This window comes from Ahaetulla prasina, chromosome 5, assembly GCF_028640845.1.
Source record: "Ahaetulla prasina isolate Xishuangbanna chromosome 5, ASM2864084v1, whole genome shotgun sequence".
NCBI classification, from domain to species: domain Eukaryota; kingdom Metazoa; phylum Chordata; class Lepidosauria; order Squamata; family Colubridae; genus Ahaetulla; species Ahaetulla prasina.
The window spans coordinates 137,936,803-137,957,719 of NC_080543.1; the positions used below are offsets into that span (position 1 = coordinate 137,936,803).

General features: G+C 41.6%; 1 protein-coding gene across 3 annotated transcripts in view; it reads left to right on the forward strand.

The window, feature by feature from the left end:
• Nucleotides 1–20,917, forward strand: part of FGFRL1 (fibroblast growth factor receptor like 1) — a 179,970-nt gene that overhangs the window by 152,649 nt on the left and 6,404 nt on the right. For all 3 annotated transcript variants that reach the window (XM_058184484.1, XM_058184482.1, XM_058184483.1), the window contains 3 exons: nucleotides 696–776; nucleotides 13,837–14,121; nucleotides 19,487–19,840. In XM_058184484.1, coding sequence (XP_058040467.1) covers nucleotides 696–776; nucleotides 13,837–14,121; nucleotides 19,487–19,840 — 720 coding nt within the window. The remainder of the gene's footprint in view (nucleotides 1–695; nucleotides 777–13,836; nucleotides 14,122–19,486; nucleotides 19,841–20,917) is intronic.

Consider the following 20,917-nt stretch of genomic DNA (forward strand, 5'->3'; position numbering starts at 1 on the left):
GTCAGGACCGGAAGACAGAGCTCTCCTACGACTGTTCCTTACAGGGTTCTATTGTGACCCATGCCTGACCTAAATAAGCCAACATCTTCAAAGTGGCACATATTTAAACAACTTTTCCACTCCTTGGTTTCTTTTTAAGCGTCAAACTATGACTTGATTCCCAGAAGTTTCTCTTACCTTTTCTGCTGTAATTTTGATTTATGCCGCCATTTGCAAGGAAGGTAAAAACAGCTCCATCTTCTCCTGGGGAACATGAGCCATAAACATAAACAAAAGGTCTTCAGTTGACTATTAATGGTAGCATTAATTACTCTGCCATTACTCATGGTAGAAGCCAGTGGAAAAATAATTTTTTTAAAAAAACACATCAGGAAATAAGCTGCACAGGCAAGGAACACATTAACTCAGTTGGAATGGAATAAAATATGTTCTCACTACTGACTCAAACACTACTATGTTTTAAAAATTAATGTATTTTTTCTTCTTTCCTTTCTTCCCTTTTTCCCTGGGTCTCCCTTTCTCCTTCCGTCCCTCCCTCCCTTCCTTCTTTCCCCATCCATCCATCCATCCCCCGCCATCTTCCTTCCTTCCTCCCTCTCTCATCCTTCCCTCCTTCCTTCATCATCCATCCATCCCCCTGCTACCTTCCTCTCTCCCTTCCTTCCTTCCTTCCTTCCTTTCTGCCCCCCCCCCAGATGATGCCAGCTCAGGACGGGAGAGTTTGGGACCTGAAAATCCTAACAGTGGCTCAGAAGACCATGCAGGGAAGCTGTGGGGTAAGTCTGGATGTTTCCCCTTCTCTCCCCTCTGCCGCTGTTCAAAGGCCATTCTCCACTGGGACTTCAGCTGTGCCAAAGGAGGACCCACCGGCCCTTGGCTTCAGCTCAGCTTGCTTATCACCTCCTTGGAGAAATGGCCTCCAAAGTCCCTCCACCTAAAGGAGGAGAAAAGCGGGTTGAATTCCTTGCGTCCTTGGCTGGTTGCTCTTCCATTTGTGCGACAGCAAGACTGCGTGCTAAGAATGCCACGTATGGCTTTTGCCACATGGGTAGTGACGTCTTCCACATTCTTGGTGCAGAAGACAGCATTCTTAAGAGAGCCTCGTCTTTTTGTGTGTCAGAGTGACTGTCTTTTTATGGCATTGTAACACCCATTTGTCTCTCTTCCGGTATGTATGAGAATGCCAGCTCAATAAACTGGAACTGAACGAACTCCTAACCCGAAGCAGAAACCTGCAAAGAAATCTGGGCGAACAGAACAGAACAGAACAGAAAATAGATTGGAGTGGAATGGAATGGAATTAGAATAGGATATGGTAGAAAAATAGAAATAGAAATAGAATAGAATGAAAGAAAGAAAGAAGAGAATATAGAAGAGAAGAGAATGAAAGAAGAGAATAGAAAAGAAAAATAGAAATAGAAATAGAATAGAATGAAAGAAAGAAAGAAAGAAAGAAAGAATAGAAGAGTAGAGAAGAGAATATAGAAGAGAAGAGAATGAAAGAAAGAATGGAATGGAATAGAATAGAATAGAATAGAATAGAATAGAATAGAATAGAATAGAATAGAAAAGAAAATGTGGAATAGAATAAATGGAAGAGAAGAGAAGAGAAGAGAAGAGAAGAGAAGAGAAGAGAAGAGAAGAGAAGAAAATGTGGAATAGAGTAAATAGAATAGAATGGAATGGAATGGAACGGAACAGAATCTGGAAGGGACCTTGGAGGTCTTTTAGTCCAGCCCCCTGCTCAGGCAGGAAACCCAGCCCCATTTCAGACAATGGTTGTCCAATCTCTTCTTAAAATCCCTCCAGAAACCCAGAAACCCTTAAACAGGAAGGCTGTCTGAAGGTCTCTGATGAGGAGCCACACGACCAATGTCTTTTGCCCAAACCTGGAGACCAGCAATTGAGGTTAAGCCCTGGTTTTCAGAGAACCGAGAATACGGTGGACAGTTCGCTACACCTCCTGGTAACAAAATAGACAGAGCACCGAAATTGGTTTTTTGTGCCAAGAATTAAAAATGCAAGAACGCCCGCCTTTTTCTCTTCCATGGGATTACCTTTCTGGGCTCTGAAGCTCTGGACTCTCCAACCTTGGCAACTTTAAGACTTGTGGACTTCAACTCCCAGAGTTCCTCAGCCACCTTTGCTCTGGGAGTTTTACTCTGGGAGTTGAAGTCCACAAGTCTTAAAGTTGCCACGGTTGGAGAGCCCTGCTCTGAAGGAGTCCTTTCATGCAGGATATTAATGGCTCATATACCCGATCCATGAGGGCTGCTTTGTTAATGTACTGCCTCCTTTTTTTTATAGTTTCCCCTTCTAGGCTTCTCCTGAGGTTAACCTCCTAAAATGAAGCGAGCTGTCACATCATGTCTCTTGCAGCTACCGGAGCAGGTCTTTTCTTCTTGAGGACTAATTAAGCCATTAATGATCTTATGAATCAGCTCATGAATCAGAGATTATGGGTCCCATCAAGCTAGGGTGGATGATGGATGTACGTATCTCCTGCCTAGAATGGTGCAGGGACCATTATCATTAAGAAGAGAGCTCCGATTCCTTCAGCCAGTCACTGTCCAATTTTTTCTTTCTTTCTGCCTCTCTGGGGGATTTCAGTCTAAGAGTTCATTCTATGATTTTAAACAACAGAGTTGTGTTTGAATCGGGTGCAAAAAAAGCTGGTATTTAGCCCGTTTCTTATGAGACTTCAAAAAAAAAAAAGAGAATGTTTGATTGAGAAATAATCTAACATGGAAGATTATTTTTTAAAAAAATACCCATTCCTCCCTCTTTCTTTCTTTCTTTCTTTCTTTCTTTCTTTCTTTCTTTCTTTCTTTCTTTCTTTCTTTCTTTCTCTCTCTCTTTCTCTACTTCCCTGTCTTTCTGTCTCCCTCCTTCCCTCTCTTCCTCTTTCTTTCTCTGTCTCTCTGTCTCTCTTCTCTCTTTCCTTCCCTGTCTCTCTGTCTCCCTCTTTCTTTCTTTCTTTCTTTCTTTCTTTCTTTCTTTCTTTCTTTCTTTTTTTCTTTCTTTCTTTCTTTCTTTCTTTCTTTCTTTCTTTCTTTCTTTCTTTCTTTCTTTCCTTCCTTCCCTGTCTCTCTGTCTCCCTCCTTCCCTATCTCTCTCCCTGTCTTCCTTCCTACCTCATCTCCTCTAACTGTCTTTCTCCTCCTTTCTTACCTTCCTTTTTTATCCTTTTGAAAGGGAGACATTTCACAACTGTTTAACTGGAGATCTGGTTTCAGTGTCTCACACCAAAGAATGGAGAACAGCTTTCAAGGGGAAGGTAATCACTTAACCCATTTCAAAGGGAGAAAGAAAGGAAAGGAGGCAGCTACAGAGATATAGTCTTACCTCCTGCTTTTTAAAAGTCTCTCTCTCTGTGTGAGAGAGAGACAATGACTAAACTGAAGGCTTGAGACAGGAATGAAGAGAGAGGCAGTTGAGGGGGAATTGTGCAAGTCTGATTGTTCTCCCAGGAGCAGGAAAAGCTGCCCTTCTATTCTTATGGAGCCAACGGAAATCTGATAATTTTTCTATCCATTCAGAAAGAGGACTCCCAAAGGTGCATTTTCAAGAGGCAACTAGACTTTCTGGGTTTTCTTTGAAGACTTCCATTCCCCTCCCTCCAATCAGAGCTGAAGAAGCTTCTCGGATGAGAAGTGAAACATCTTCAAAGAAAAACCAAAAAGTCCAGTTGCCTCTTGAAAAAACCATCTTTGGGACAACCATGACCTGGATGGCAGTAGCACTTAGACTTATATACTACTTCACGATGCTTTCCAGCCCTCTCTAAGCAGTTTACAGAGTCAGCCTCTTGCCCCCAACAATCTGGGTCCTCATTTTACCCACCTCAGAAGGATGGAAGGCTGAGTCAACCTAGAGCCTGGTGAGATTTGATCTGCCAAATTACAGGCAGACGGCAGTCAGCAGAAGTCGCCTGCACTACTGCACTCTAACCACTGCACTACCACAGATGATGAAGAATCTCTATAGACATTTGGAAGTAGGAGTTTGTTTGTCTTGGGTTTGAGCCTACAAGCAGATCTGTGTGGAAGCAGGCCTAGACCGATAACTTAATTCACAGGATCCTGATATAGTATACTGAGTTTCCTCACTGACTTTCAAAATTTGCAATGAAGGAAATCGAATTCAGGAAGTTGAAGTACAGACATCTTAATGTTGCCAAGTTTGATAAACTTTGTTCTAGATGCTTCTCCTGGCTGTACCAACAGAGGACAAACAGAATAACAGAGTTGGAAGGGACCTTGGAGGTCTTCTAGTCCAGCCCCTTGCTCAAGCAGGAGACCCTATAGCATTCCAGACTAATGGTTGTCCAGTCTCTTCTGTAAAACTACCAGTGTTGGAGCATTCACAACTTCTGGAGGCAAATTGTTCCACTGATTAATTGTTTTCACAGTCAGGAAATTCCTCCTTAGTTCTAGGTTGCTTCTGTCCTTGATTAGTTTCCACCCATTGCTTCTTGTTCTACCCTCAGGTGCTTTGGAGAATAGCTTGACTCCCTCTTCTTTGTGGCAGCCCCTGAGATATTGGAACACTGCTATCATGTCTCCCCTAGTCCTTCTTTTTATTAAACTAGACATGCCCAGTTCCTACAACCGTTCTTCATATGTTTTAGCCTCCAGTCCCCTTATCATCTTGGTTGCTCTTCTCTGCACTCTTTCTAGAGTCTCCACATCTTTTTGATATCATGGAAAACTAAAGTGCATCTAATATTCCAAGGGTGGTCTCACCAAGGCATTATAAAGTGGTACTAACATGTCATGTGCTTTTGATGGAGAATATTTGTAGCTTAGGGTTGAACTCTGGGGATCTTGGGGCTCTCTGGAGCTTGGTGGTTTTTTTTTCTTTGTTTTTTTTTTGCAATCATTTCTTTACCCAACTAGGTGACATCATCAGTACTAGAAAGAAGTGGTTTTGTTCTCTTTTTATATACTAACTAGTGGCTTGCTTGGTCAGTCCATTAAAGGAGAATCGGCCCCGCTGTCTTCTAGCACTGAGGATGTTACCTAGTTGGATAATGAAACTTCTGTAAGAAAGCAACCAAGCTCCAGAGCCCACCAAGAATCCCTGAATTTTGTCTCCCCCATGAATCTTAACTTGCAGTCTTCTTAATAAGATGATAGTTTTGATTGGCCAACTTATTTAATATGGATTGGATTTTTACTGTTATTTTTGTGACCTTCCAACAAGCAAAATCAATGGGGAGGCTAGATTCACGTAACCCCCAGGTTGCTAACCTAACAACTGAAGTGCTTCGTTTTAACAACTGTGGCTAGAAAGGTCATAAAACAGGGCAAAATTCATTGAACCACTGTCTCGCTTAGCAGCAGAAATTATGCTTGCGACAGACCATCTCGGAGTGCAGCGTTTCTGCTGCCTCCTCCCCCCTTTCAAGATCATCGGGGGGAAAGACCCCCACATTTGCAGACCCATTTTTCCCAAAAGAGCTAGAGTGTCACACTTGTCACCCCAGCTGTCCGCTGAGTCCTTCATTAGGTTACACATGAAAGACTCGGAGCGAAGCATTTCGGCGCAAAGCAAGAAGAAGAAGAGATTGAAATCAGATCTCCTGATGTGGCCGAGACCCAGAAGGTGGAGACTGGGTGGAGAGACGAGGCATTTGTTCTTCCTGGGGCTCAAAGTATTTTTTTGGGAGCGCAGAAGGAGACGTGGAGCTGGGTTCCCCCATGAATGCATCTGAAGTATGAAGTTGGCCTGGTGTGTGTGTGTGTGTGTGTGTGTGTGTGTGTGTGTGTGTGTGAGAAGGGAGGGGGGAGCTGACCAGGAGGGGAACTGGGTGAAAACCAGGAGTGAAAGCCTCTGCCTTGATACTGACCCACCTAGTGAGAGGTCCGTGTGTCAATCGATCAGAATAATATTGGAAGGGACCTTGGAGGTCTTCTAGTCCAACTCCCTACTCAAATAGGAAACTCTATATAATTTCAGACAAATGATTGTCCAGTCTCCCCTTGAAAGCCTCCAGCGATGGAGCACCCACAACTTCTGAAGGCAACTTCTGTTCCGTGGGTTAATTCTTCTCATTGTTAGGAAGTTTCTCCTTCATTCCAGCTTGCTCCTCTCCTTGATTAGTTTCCATCCGTTGCTTCTTGTCTTGTCTTCAGGTGCTTTGGAGAATAATTTGACCCCCTTTTCTTTGTGGCAAAGAAGTTATAAGTCCCTCAAATAAATTACAACTTTCATTTATAACAGAATGATAGAGTTAGAAGGGACCTTGGAGGTCTTCTAGTCCAGGGGTCTCCAACCTTAGCAACTTTAAGACTAGTGGACTCCAACTCTGGACTTCAACTCTGGGAGTTGAAGTCCACAAGTCTTAAAGTTGCCAAGGTTGGAGACCCCTGTTCTAGCCCAGCCCCCTTCTCAGGCAGGAGACCCTGTATAATTGAGACCAGTGGCTGTCCTGAATTTCTCTTATCTGGACCATCACAGCTGTCAGACAGTGGTGCTGAGACGAAGCTGTTTCTCTTCAGCCTGATGAAAAGTGTCATCAGCGTATAGCTGACACCTTAACTACAGCCTATCAAACCATCTCTCTTCAGGCAACCTCACAATCCAAAATAATCCTCCATCATCACAATCCCTGCTGCCACTTAGGGAAAAATAGATTCTACAAGTGCCACGCCTGATAACGTTAGCCGGCCACGCTGAAAGACGATGAGAGGTTTAATCAAGCCAACGCAAATGGGAGTTCCTTTGTTTTCTTCAAGATAATCCAGGCCGTCTCGATCCTTTGCTAACCAGACAAGAAACCTGACAGAATGATTCTTTCATTTGTTTTTTACATTGATTTACATTATCCTCATATCTAAACAAATTTTCATTTATTCTCCATGATCTTCTTCCACCTTCATATTGCAACTCCATCCATACCGGACTATGATCAGTTAAACACCTTGGAAATATCTTTGTTTTCCTAACCCTAGAAAGCAAGTCATTGGTAATTAATATAAAATCAATACGTGAAAAAGATTGATGCCTGTCCGAAAAATAAGTATAATCTCTATCATCAAAATTCTGCCTTCTCCATATATCTTTCAACTCAAAATCTTCCATCAAATCAAAAAAAGATTTAGGCAATTTTGCATGCATAGGAATTTTCTTAGAAAGAGTTCTTTTATCTCTTCTAGTGTCCATTACACCATTCCAATCCCCTAATATAATAAATGTTTTATAGTCCCAAAAAGTCAATTTTTCATGTAACAGTTTATAAAATTTTTCTTGTTGTTGATTAGGTGCATATATGCCAATCACAAGTGTCTTTTTTCCTTCTAAAATCAATTCAATAGCAATATATCTTCCTTGAATATCCGTTTCAATTAATTTACTTGATATATTTTTCTTCAAATATATAACTATACCATTTTTCTTATTCGAGCAGAAGAAACAAAATGTTTACCTAATTTGAATTAATCAAATATTTCTGATCTGATAATTTTATATGTGTCTCTTGCAAACATATCACATCATTTTAAATTGTTTCAAATAATGGAATATTTTTCTTCTTTTCTGTGCTGAATTTAAACCATTAACATTCCATGTCAAAAATTTATTTGCCATCTCTGGCCTCTTGAAGCTTCTGAGCAATTAGCTGAAGACCCTCACTCTTCGGCTTGGCTCCTCCCACAGCTTCAGTAGTAGAATCCGTTCCTGTCTTTGAAGTCGTTCCTCCATCTCCTTACGCCTAATAGCTCCCTTGTCACTCTTTGTTCTTGAGATTGTTCTTGAGGTACTGATATCACAGGTGCAGTTTCAGCTTCCCCACTCTGTTTCTCTTGAAGACTTTTATCCACTGTTTCTACATCCACTTTCAATACATTAAAAAGAAAATCTTTTGCTTTCAATTCAGTATCAATTCGATATCTCCTGCCTTGAAAAATACTGTTAAACCAATTGGAACCTCCCATCTATATTGAATCTGATGCTTCTTAAGCTCTTGTGTAAAAACCTAAAATCCTTCTATCCTTTAACATTTTAGCAGGGATCTCTTTCAAAACCAACACCTCCTGTTCTGCTATTTGCAATTTCTTTTGGTATGTAGCTTGCAAAATCTGATTTCTTATTGTAGAAGTTAAAAGTAAATTACAATATCTCTTGGGAGCTTTTTCTGCCTCGCTACCCAAGAATTAACCCTATATGCCTTATCAATTTGAAAATCAACTTCGAGGGTCCATGCCTAACATTTCAGCTAAGGCTTCTGATATAACTTTTTAAGATCTTCTTCCTTCCGGTCTTGAAGACCCTAATTCTCAAAGCCTTCTCCAACGCTCTATATTGCAATACCACCACATGATCCTCATTTTTATCCACTTTATTTTGAAGCTCTCCAACTTTATTATCCAAATACTGATTTGCTTGACTAATTACTTCCACTTTATCCTCCATTACTTCCAAATTTTTGCCAAACCTTGAAAACCATCAATAAATCTTCTCTAATTTTTTATTAGTCTCTTTAATTTCTTCCCTAAGTTGATCCTTCACACCATGAATATTATTCATAATTTCTTTAAATCGCTCTTCAGAAACTCTATTCTGTTCCTTTAATATATCTTCTAAATTAGTTTCAGACCCCTTCTCGTCATGGAGCTTTTGGTGGCTTAGAAGCCATTTTAATTTAAGTAAAGTCTCTAATTAGAATTATAAAATCTCAAAGTCTCAAAAAGTCTCCAATTAAAGTTGTAAAATAAAAACTTTCACCTTGCCTCCTCTGGAAAGCTTCTATTCAGCTAAAATCCACAAAGACGAACTTCACTTTCTCTCACAAGCAGCCTCCAATCCACTTCCTCTCAGACGCCATTTCTTCCTTCACTAAGTTCCAGTGAGAAAAGTTTTCCTTTTAAAAGGAGTAGAAGTCAGCTCTCTTCTTGCTTCCCCAGTAATCGATCACTTGTATTTGTCCCGTCTGCTTTAAGTTATTCAAAACGGAATCAATTGAGCAGAGGTGGGCGTTTTCCTCTTGTCCTGCTTAATTAACAGGATCGAGCCGAGTCTGGAGTAAGGCTGGGTTATGCAGGCAGCCCTCCGAGACTCTGCATAAGAAAGCAGAGCCCCTGGGGCAATCTTCTGCTCTCCAGCCGCTCTGGCTAATCTCTTTCGCCCAGAGAAAAGCTTTGAAGCTGGCTAACAGCCGTTCTCCCGCTGTTTCACCAGCTTTTACAGAATCTCAGTTTGGGACGCCATTCCAGGCGTCCTCCTCGGGGAAAACGAAACGAATGATTATAATTTGGGAAAGGGAACTTCGATAGAAATGGTGTGGGACGCGAGCAAGGCCTTTATGAGAGGAAATTTGATATATATTAATAGTAGACAGAGGAGAAAACTACAAAAACAGCGTAGGGATTTAGAAGAGGAAATTCAGAGGAAACAACAATTATTGGTATATAATCCACATGATTTAAAAACTACTGAAGCGATAAAGATATTACAGAGTCAATTTAATATGTTAATGGCAGATCAGGTGGCAACCAATATACAATATGCTAAACATAATACTTTTTGTAATGCCAATAAATCAGGGAGGTGGTTGGCTTATATGTTAAGGAAAAGACAGAAAACACGTACTATTGAAGGAATTGAATACAAGGGTAAAGTGCGATTTCAACAGGATAAAATTAAAAAAGCTTTCTTGGAATATTATACAAATTTATATGCCAGAGATACAATATTGAATATGGATATTGATAAATATTTGAAAGAATATAAAGTTAAAGGTTTAACTAATGAACAAAGGGAAGAGTTGAATCGGCCTATAACTTCTGAGGAAATTATTTTGGTAATAAAGCAATTAAAAATAGGGAAATCCCCAGGCACAGATGGACTTACAGCAATATATTATAAAAGGTACAGGATGAGATAGTTGGTCCACTTATGGAGTTATTTAATCAGATATTGATGGGAGGAGGAGTACCACCATCATGGAGGACTACTTTTATTTCATTGATACCAAAAGAGGATCAGGATTGTACTAAGCCTGGGAATTATAGACCGATTTCACTCTTGAATAATGATTATAAGATTTTTGCAAAAATAATGGCAAATAGGTTAATGGAAAATTGTACATCAAAGGATCCACACTGACCAGTCTGGTTTCATAAAAGGGAGACAAATGAGGAATAATGTTAGGCAGATAGTGAATTTATTGGAATATTTGGAAAAGAAAAATCAGATTCCGGCAGCGTTTATATTCTTGGATGCAGAGAAAGCTTTTGATCGTTTGCATTGGGAATTTTTATTTAAATTATCAGACAAAATGCAATTTGGAAATGGTTTTACACGAATACTTAGGGCAATTTATGGAGAGCAAACAGCTCAGATAATAATTAATGGTAGTTTGACAGATAGTTTTAAAATTGCGAAAGGAACAAGGCAGGGTGTCCTTTATCACCTTTATTGTTTATTTTATCTTTGGAACCTTTATTGGATAAGATAAGAGAGTTAAGGAGATAGAGGTATTAGAATTAGAAGATATGAATATAAAGTTAGAGCATTTGCAGATGATTTGGTTGTTATGTTGACTCAGCCTATAAATTCGAGTGTATATTTGTTGGAAGTAATTAATCAATATGGAAGGGTCTCAGGGTTTAAAGTGAATCAAAATAAAACAAAAGTGTTAACCAAAAATATGATTAAGAACCAGAAAGAAAAACTAGAGGAAATAACAGGATTTGAAATTGTAAAAAAGGTTAAATATTTAGGAGTCTTTCTTACTTCATCAAATGGAAAATTGTATAAGAATAATTATGATGTGTTATGGAAAAAAATTCAGAAGGAAATGAATACTTGGAAAAATTACAATTATCTTTGTTAGGAGAATAGCAGCTATAAAATGAATGTTCTGCCTAAATTCTTGTTCTTGTTTCAGATGATACCAATAATTAAGAAAGATAAAAATTTGGATGAATGGCAGATTGGAATTAATAAATTTATATGGGAAGGGGAAAAAGCGAGAGTCAAAATGAAAATAATGCAAGATACACGGGAAAGAGGAGGATTAAAATGCCTAATTTAAAACTGTATTATGAAGCAGTTGTTCTTTCGGTAATAAGTGATTGGTTTAATTTGACGGAGGAAAGGATTTTGAATATAGAAGGTTATGATTTATTATATGGTTGGCATGCATATTTATTGTATGATAAGAAAGTAGATAAAGCTTTTAAGAATCATGTGTTGAGAATTTCTCTTCATGTGTCTGGAAAAATATTATTATAAGTTAAATTATAAAATTCCTATATGGGTATGTCCTCGCACGCAGTAGAGAATATAAATATAGAACAGGAACAAGAAATGATTACTTATAAAGATCTTTTATACAATGAGAGGGAAATTTACAACTAAAATCTTTGGATACATTAAAAGAAGAAGGGAGGAATTATACTTGGTTTCAATATGGACAGTTAAAGGCTAGATGGAAAGAAGATCAGAAAATTGGTATCATTCAAAATGAAGAAAATCTGGTTAAACAAATTAGAAATCAAACTCAGGGGCATATAAAGAGATTGTATACTGTGTTGATAGAAATAGATTCTGAAAGAGATTTAATAAAGGATTGTATGATAAAATGGGCACAGAATATTCAAGAACCAATAATGTTGGAAACATGGGAAAAATTTGGTTAGAAATGTTAAATTTACGCAAGCGCAGAATTTAAGGGAAAATTTTATAAGATGTTTTATAGATGGCATTTAGATCCTAAGAAATTATCATGTATGTATCCAGATATGCAAGCGAAATGTTGGAGATGTAATTGTGATGATGCTACATATTTTCATGTATGGTGGACTTGTAAGAAAATTAAGTCTTTCTGGATAAGAATCTGGTGGATTATGCAGAATGTTCTGAAGAAGAAGATAAAGTTCCTACCGCAATTTTTCCTTTTGGGAATAACAACGGACTGTACAGTGATTGAGACTAAGTTGATTTTGAACTTAATAACAGCAGCACGACTGTTGATTGGACAATATTGGAAGAAAAAAGAATTACCCACAATAGAAGAATGGATATTGAAAGTTTCCAATTTGGCTGAGATGGCTAAAATCTCAGCCTTCTTGAAAGACAGTACTCAAGAAAAATATTTAAATGAATGGAAGAACTGGATTGATTATATTCAAAATAGATATCAGATTAAGAAATTTCGGATTGCTTTTGAATGAAGGATGTTATTTTTGATTTTAATGGAAGAAGTCAGGTTATGTGAGAGAGAAAGATTATAATTGTGTTAGATTTTAAAAAAGTTTAATGTATGACTGTTTTGTTTAAGGAACTATACCTTGTGTTTGCTCCGGGAAGTCCGGGGGGGGGGAGGGGGGTTTAGGAGGGAGGGGGGGAGGGGGAAAAATTTAATTGTTGTAAAACTTTTTTAATAAAAAAAAAAAAAAAAAAAAGAAACCTGACAGAATGAGATCAGAAAGTTTGCTTGGAAGACCAGTAAGGTGGGCTTGCCATTAAATGACTAAAACAGTCCCTCCAACAGATGCTGAGGAGTTGAAAGTAATAGAAGTAGAACGTTAAACCAACATAGGCTTATCTTCGGTCTTCTGCATTGAAGAGAAGTTATTCTTTGCCTCCAGGGTAAAAAGATCTTAATAGAATAACAGAGTTGGAAGCAGGGGCGAAATCAACTTACCTTCCTTACTGGTTTGGAAGTGCACATATGCATGTCATGTACGCGCGCAGATCTTCTCCACATGCACAAAAACTTCTGTGCATGTGCAGAAGGTAAAAAACCACTTTAAAGGATCACTGAACTACCGGCCACGATCGCTACCGGATCACGCAATCCGGTCTGATCTGGGAGCATTTCTTTCACCCGTGGTTGGAAGGGACCTTGGAGGTCTTTTAGTCCCATCCTCTGCTCAACCAGGAGACCCCATATCATTCCTGACAAATGGCTGTCCAATCTCTTCTTAAAAACTTCCAGTGTTGGAGCATCTATAACTTCTGGAGGCCAGTTGTTCCACTGATTGTTCTCACTGTCAGGAAACTTCTCCTTAGTTCCAGGTTGCTTCTCTACTTGATCAGTTTCCATCCATTATATCTGATCCTCTTGAAAAAGAACATTTAGGATCTACTAAATTTCATTTGCTTCCCTGCCACCCTTTAGAGAGAAATATATTGATAGATGTAAGTGCCTCCCACAAAGATGGGCCGTGGGTGGCTCAGGCTGTAAGATAGCCTGTTATTAAAACACAGCTGCCTGCAATTACTGCAGGTTCTACTGCCACCAGGCCCAAGGTTGACTCAGCCTTCCATCCTTTATAAGGTAGGTAAAATGAGGACCCAGATTGTTGGGGGCAATAAGTTGACTTTGTAAATATACAAATAGAATGAGACTATTGCCTTACACAATGTAAGCCACCCTGAGTCTTCGGAGAAGGGCGGGATATAAATGTAAATAAATAAATAAAAAAGATAAAAGCTTGCCAAATTTCATACATAACAGGCTGGAATCTTCTGAAAATCTTCTGTAAACAACAACCAACATCATAGCAGAAGACACAAAGCAGGGCTTGGTGTAACCTGTTGTTTCTGTCAAAGAGTTGTTGAGAAAAATGTTTGTCCATGTGTGTGTTGTGTTTTGGGATTTATATTCTGCTGTAATGGAAAGACATGAGCTTTGTATTCTAAAACACTATCCTATATTATAGACATATTATTCTTTGCTATCAGATTAATGACATTTTTCCTCAAGGATTCTTTTTCTGATAACAGAGCTGGAAGGGACCCTGGAGGTCTTCTAGTCCCACCTCCTACGCTTTGCTTCTCTTTATTCTCTAATAATAATTCTGTTATTATTATTATTCTATATAGCTCGACCGAGATTCACCCAGCCTGCGAAGATGAGACAACGGGTGATTGCCCGTCCGGTGGGGAGTTCGATTCGACTAAAATGCGTGGCCAGTGGCAACCCCCGGCCGGAAATCAGCTGGCTAAAAGACAACAAGCCCCTCACATCGCAGGAGATTGGCGAGAACAAGAGGAAGAAATGGACGCTTAATTTGAAGAACCTGAAGCCGGATGACAGTGGGAAATACACCTGCCGCGTTTTTAACAGGATGGGAGAAATCAACGCCACCTACAAAGTTGAAGTGATCCGTAAGTATTGACCGACAGTTGGGCATGGTAGGTGTTGTGGCCTGACAACTGCCGGCCCCTCCAGCAACCGAATCGGAGGAGGAAGAGGAGGAGGCGTGGGAGTCAAGGTCAGCATCAGGGCAACCTGAGAGCTCCGAGGGGGAAGAGGGAATGGAGCTGGCAGATAAAGAGAGAGAGAGAGGGAGGGAGGGAGGGAGGTGGAGCCTGGGCCATCCGTCAGCCCTCAGATGGAGAGTCAACAGCCCCCAGGTCTGGAGGTGTTGTGACCCAGGTTCCTGGACCCAGACTCCTGGACTCGGATGATTCAGAAAATGAGGGAGAAGACCTGGCAAGCCCTGCTTCTCTTGAGCCCTCTCCCTCCCTGGCACCCACTCAAAGGGAGGGGCCGGCAAGGCCTGATTCTCCCGGGCCTTCTTCTGATTTGGCAACGCCCCAAGAACAGTTTTGGAGGGACGCAAGATTACGAAGGCTTGATCGGTGTGCGCAGCAGCGGAAGAGTTGGGACAAAGCCAAGTCATAATTGTCATGCAGTGACATCTGCAGAGACTATAAATAGGAGGCGGGACTTCCTGGTTTTTTGTCTCGGACAAAGCAATGAATTTGGCGCAAGCTAATTCATGGAGGGAAGAATATATTCGTGAGTAATTCTGGCCTTATCTATAATTTCCTCGTTATCTCCAGAAACTTGGCAGGCCCGTGGGTAGACGTAGCCAGGACATGTATCTATGTAAATAAAAGGGGAAAAAAAGGAAGGCTCTGACGGACTCTTTGCTGGGAGTATTGGGGGAAGGGAAACAGAACAGGAGGTGGCTGATGAGGAAGAGGAGGAGCAGCTGGGTCCAGTGCCTGACACACAGATGCGCAGAAGGCAGAGGAGAGGAGAGCAGTGGAAATCTATGGGCCGGTCCTTATGACAGAAGAGCCACCACTGCTAGTGAAGCCCCACCCTAGCTCTGGGGATAAAAGGCAGGGGGCGGAGATGAATAGGTGTGGCAGACAACTATCCGTCTCTCGGCTGGAAAGACTTGTTAGTCTGTGTTGAGAGAGAAGCTTCTTGCTGGGGCTACTGGTGTTCCTAATAAAGGAATCATTGATTTAAATACAGAGGGTTTGTCATATTTGGGGAGCCGGGTCAGAACAACAGGTTGTCACACAACAGGTTGACAAAACCCCTGAACACATGAATCTAGCATCAAGAATCTCACCCCGGGGAAGGGAAGATGCTTCTGAGGAAACAAGATGAGAGGTCAGACATCATCCTGAACCGCCTGATTTCAAACCCAGTCCAACTCTTGACATCTAAATAGCATAGTGGAGTTTTCAAGCTCTGACAAAATGGGCAAACTTGGTAGCTACGGCTGTCTTTGGGCTGCAATAGAACACGTATCGAAACCTTCACTTTTGGAGCAGGCGTGCCAATAGACAGAGGCTTAACAATTGGTAAGACCTAAAATGACAACTTAGGCCAGCATTTTGGTTGCTAAGCAAGACAGCTGTTAAGTGAGTTTGTCCCCATTGTTCGACCTTTCTTGCTGCTTAAGGGATTCACTGCAATTGTTAGTAACACAGTTGTGAAATGAATCTGGCTTCCCCATTGATTTTCCTTGTCAGAAAGTCACAAAAAGGGATCACATGATCCCGGGAGACTGAAAGCGTCTTAAATATGAGCCGGTTGCCAAGGTCCAAATTTTGATCACGTGACTAAGAATAGAGTAGAATAGAATGGAATGGAATGGAATGGAATAGAATAACAGAATAGAATAGAACAAAATAGAATAGAATAGAATAGAATAGAACAGAACAGAACAGAACAGAACAGAACAGAACAGAACAGAACAGAACAGAACAGAACAGAATTCTTTATTGGCCAAATTGGACACTGAAGGAATTTGTCTCTAGTGCAGAAGCTCCCTACATACGAGCAACAAGTGATAACTCATGATACAACACTTAGGGATAATCATAGGATACTAAATAAGCAATCAACATATATCGTACTAGGATACTAAATAAAACAATGAATATAAATTGAAAGATAACAAGCAACAAAGTTATAGTCCTAAGAAGATAAGGAAATAGGTAATAGGGGAGATGAGAAGGATAATAGTAATACAGCTCAACTACAGGAGGTAGTTGGACAATGTTGTGGGAAATAGTTGCTTGGCAGAGTGATGGCATGGGGATGCTTCAATGGTTGTAGGTGTGCATAATGGCCATAAGTCACTTTTCTCATTCCTGTTGTAACTTTGAACGGTCCCTAAACGGACGTTGGTAAGTCAAGGACCGCCCCTACTTTCTACTCAAAGGCCAACCCCTCCAGTCAGAGGACTTGAAGCAGCCCATCGACGGCTATACTTTTTCAGCTACATAAAAAGTCGGAATGAAAAGCACATGCGAGCATCCCCGTTGCGAGCCGATGATACAAGACCGTCCTACATCTGGGACTGATAAAGACGCAGCTGTGCGGAGCAGTGAAAACATGTGTTTACATTAAAACCAGGAGCAGAAACAAGGAAATGAATCAAATCTCAGCTCTGTGTAGGATGTAGCATGTAGCATTTTCCCCTTCATCGAAACCAGGCGGGTGTCGGTCACAGCTCGGCTCTTCCCATTTATCTTCCCTTCCCTTCCAGATAAAGAAGGATGGCGTCTTTTTGTTCAGACTTTACAGAAAGAGGCATAAATTGCCAGATTTTTGCTACTAAGGAGATTTGAAGGCTGATTACCCTTCGTGTATCCTACGGGATACAGAAGAGATTTATCTTCTGATGTTCTGGCTGTTTTGTCTGAGCTGCTGGGATCTTGTCCAGTTCGCCTGCCTGTCGAAATGCGGCTTCTCCCAGAGTGGAGTCCCACTGTTTCCATGTTCATTTTGGTGTAGTTGACAAGCTACATCTTCTCATCTGTGTTCTTTACTGCAATGGCCCTGAAAGTCTTCTTAGTAGATCTCTTCTGGTTTTTATTATATATCTATTATATTTATTATATATTTTGTTATAGAAATATAGAATGACAAGAGTTGGAAGGCACTTTGGAGGTCTTCTAGTCCAATCCCTTGCTCAAGCAGGAGACCTTATACTAAAGCAGACAAATGGTAATCCGATCTCTTCTTAAAAGTCTCCAGTAATGGAGCACCCATAATTTCTGCAGGCAAGTTGTTCCACTGATGAATTTTTCTCACTGTCAGGAAATTCCTCCTTAGTTCTAAGTTGCTTCTCTCCTTGATTAGTTTCCACCTATGGCTTCTTGTCCTGCCCTCAGGTGCTTTGGAGAATAGTTTGACTCCCTCTTCTTTGTGGCAGCCCCTGAGATATTGGAGCACTGCTATCATGTCTCCCCTAGTCCTTCTTTTCATTCAACTAGACATACCCAGTTCCTGCAACCGTTCTTCATGTTTTAGCCTCCAGTCCCCTAATCATCTTTGTTGCTCTTCTCTGCATTCTTTATAGAGTCTCAGCATCTTTCTTGCATTGTGGCAACCAAAACTGAATGCAATAGTCCAAGTGTGGCCTTACCAAGGCATTATAAAGTGGTACTAACACTTCACGTGATCTTAATTCTATCCCTCTGTTAATACAGCCCAGAACTGTGTTGGCTTTTTTGGCAGCTGCTGCACACAGCTGGCTCTTATTTAAGTGGTTGTCCACTGGGACTCCAAGATCCCTCTCACAGTCACCACTACTGAGCCAGGTACCACGTATATTATATAGGACAGGGGCCAGGATAGCTCAGGCAGTAGAGAAGCCTGTTATTAGAACACAGAGCCTGCAATTACTGCAGGCTCGAGTCCCACCAGGCCCAAGGTTGACTCAGCCTTCCACCCTTTATAAAGTAGGTAAAATGAGGACCCAAATTGTTGGGGGGGCAATAAGTTGACTTTGTAAAAAAATATACAAATAGAATGAGACTATTGCCTTATACATTGTAAGCCGCCCTGAGTCTTCGGAGAAGGGCGGGGTATAAATGTAAACAAAACAAAAAAAAATACTCAAAATGCCACAAAGGTCCTAACTGGAATCCCCCGGTTCAATTCTGGAGCTGACCAGAAGTCTGGTTCCCCCACCATAGAGTCTTCTCCTAGCGCAGCGTCCTTTTTCCTCTACCTGTCCTAACCAAAAGCCCATCAACTGTGGAGCCGACCAGCGACAGGGAGCCGCAGCAGAGGGATGAAAGAGCCACATGCGGCTCCAGAGCTGCAGGTTGCTGACCCCTGATATAGGACTAGGGTCCCTGGGGGAACTGTCTTACCAAATACAGAGGAAGCAGAACCATTTTTGCCTGCAAAATATAAGTCCATCTTGAATTTGCCATCAGTCTTGCTGTAGAGTAAGAATCAGTGGGATTAATAGATTTTTTTTATTAAGAAACGTGAAATTTTGAGAACAATAATTCTTCTCATTAAATGCAAGGGGCAGGGGAGAGGAAGACAGGTTGGCTATGCAGATGTCGGTTAAGAGTTTTTAAAAAAATAAGTGAATGATACTAGCTTCTAACTTAGAAAGGATTGAGTTAGTTGATTGGTTGATTCTACAGAAGATTAACAAACTTCGTGGATTCTTTTTAGTTTCTGGATGCCTTTGGTTTCTTTAGCATTTAGAGAAGAACTAAAATGCTGGCAGTGAGAACAATTCATCAGTGGAATGGCTCGCTTCCAGAAGTTGTGGGTGCTCCATCACTGGAGGTTTTCAGGAAGAGATTAGACAACTTGTTGTGTCTGCGCCCCCCGAGCCGGGCCTGCTGCCAGAAAGTGACTCAGAAAGTGAGGGGGAAGGGCCATCAGGACTTACCTTGGGAGCACTGGCTTCCCTGGCTCAGCTCCAGGAGCCAGAGGCAGGCCAGGTGGAGGAGATAACGAGGCCTCCGTCCCCTGACTCTTCCCCCCCCCGGCCACGCCTTCAGACCCAGCTGATGGCAATCAGGCCTGGCTGGACCCTAGGTTTCGTAGGCAGGAGAGGAGGGAACAACAGAAGCAAGGGTGGGGCAGGCCTAGGAAGTGCTGAGTCATGGAGTCACACTCCACAGGATATAAAGGCAGCAAGAGCTGCTGTGCCTCTTCATAGTAGGCAAATTAACTGCTTAACTAAGAGCTGAAGTACTGTTTGTTCCTGGGTGACTCATTGGCGTCGAGGGAGATAACAGAGACACTTGGCAGATGCTCGCTATTTTGCTGCCAGAGCTGATAGTGCCGGCTAATTAAGCCATCGCTCGGACGGAGGCAAGGGAGGACAGAACACAACTATTTGGCATGAGATCTCTTGCTCAAGCAGGGGGTTGGATTAGAAGGTCTCTCCCAACATTGTTATTCCATATCACACGCAACGTTTAGACAGCTCTTAATCAAGAGAAAACTCTCATTTCTTTCTAGAGAGGACACGATCCAAACCCATCCTTACCGGGACGCACCCTGTGAACACCACTGTGGACTATGGAGGAACAACCTCATTCCAGTGTAAGGTGAGGAGTGACGTGAAACCAGTGATCCAGTGGCTGAAGAGAGTGGAGTACGGCACAGAGAGCAGATACAATTCCACCATCGATGTTGGTGGGCAGAAGTTTGTGGTGCTGCCCACTGGAGACGTTTGGTCTCGTCCGGACGGTTCCTACCTGAACAAACTTATGATTGCACGCGCCAAGGAAGAAGATGCTGGCATGTACATTTGCCTTGGGGCAAACACCATGGGGTACAGCTTTCGAAGTGCATTTCTTACCGTGTTACCAGGTGAGATGCTTCTTTCAATCTATTGACCATTGGGTTTTTCTTTCATGTAGTTCAGGGGTGTCAAACTCGATTTATTCACAGGCCGGATCAGGATTGTAGTTGTCCTCCATGTGCCGGGGGAGGAGGGGAGGAGTCAGTGGGTGCATGTGCATGCAGGCACCGCCCCCGCCACCCTGGCTGCCTCCTGTGTGCATGGACACCTGCCGGGATGGGGTGGGCCAGGCCTGTGCTCGTGTGAGCCCTCCATCTCCTGTGCGCACATGCACATGCCAGGATTGGATGGGCCTGGCCAAAGCAACGCGGGCCAGCTCCGTACCATTTCCAGGATGGCCATGCGGGCTGGATCCGGCCACATCGCGGGCCAGATCTGACCCACAGGCATTCAGTTCCACACCCCTGATGTAGTTATTTGTTAAGTTGGCTTTCTTAAGCTCAGGGCCGTTGCCTTTACAACTGAATTTTGAGCTCTCAGTGTATAATCACCCGTATCCAAATCAACTTCACTCAAGTCAACGTTGGCTAACATTCCCACTGGCTAATATTGAGGGTGGCTAAAGGCACCTATATTTTCAGCCGCCACAATTATCCTGGAATATGCTTCTTACCAAACCTTGGACTGGGAAATGGGAAATACTTATTCATCTCCTGTAGAACAGGAATTGGAAACTCCTCATCGTTTGAGACGAGCAGATCAAGCTAAGACTGGTCCATCTCAGCATCTATTTGCTTAAAAAGAAAAGTATGGATGGATGGGTGGATGTGCCATTAACTGTTGTGCGTGCAAATTTTTATAATAAATGCTCAAACCGCTGTCTGAAAAGGAAGGCTCTTCTTGCATTTGCAAGACACACTTTTTATAATTTATTTCAAGTTGAAATTTGCATAGATTGTCCTTTAATTGTCTTTGGGAGTCAATCCCATTTTATTAGTCCCAAAGATTAATACTTGGTTGGATTTTTATCCTAACAGATCTGATCTAGATGTGTTCCACAAGCTTAGCATATGAAAAAAAAAGCATTGCTTTTATTGAACACCTGGCCAGGAGGGAGGGGAGAAGCCATGTTTTAGAGTGCAAAT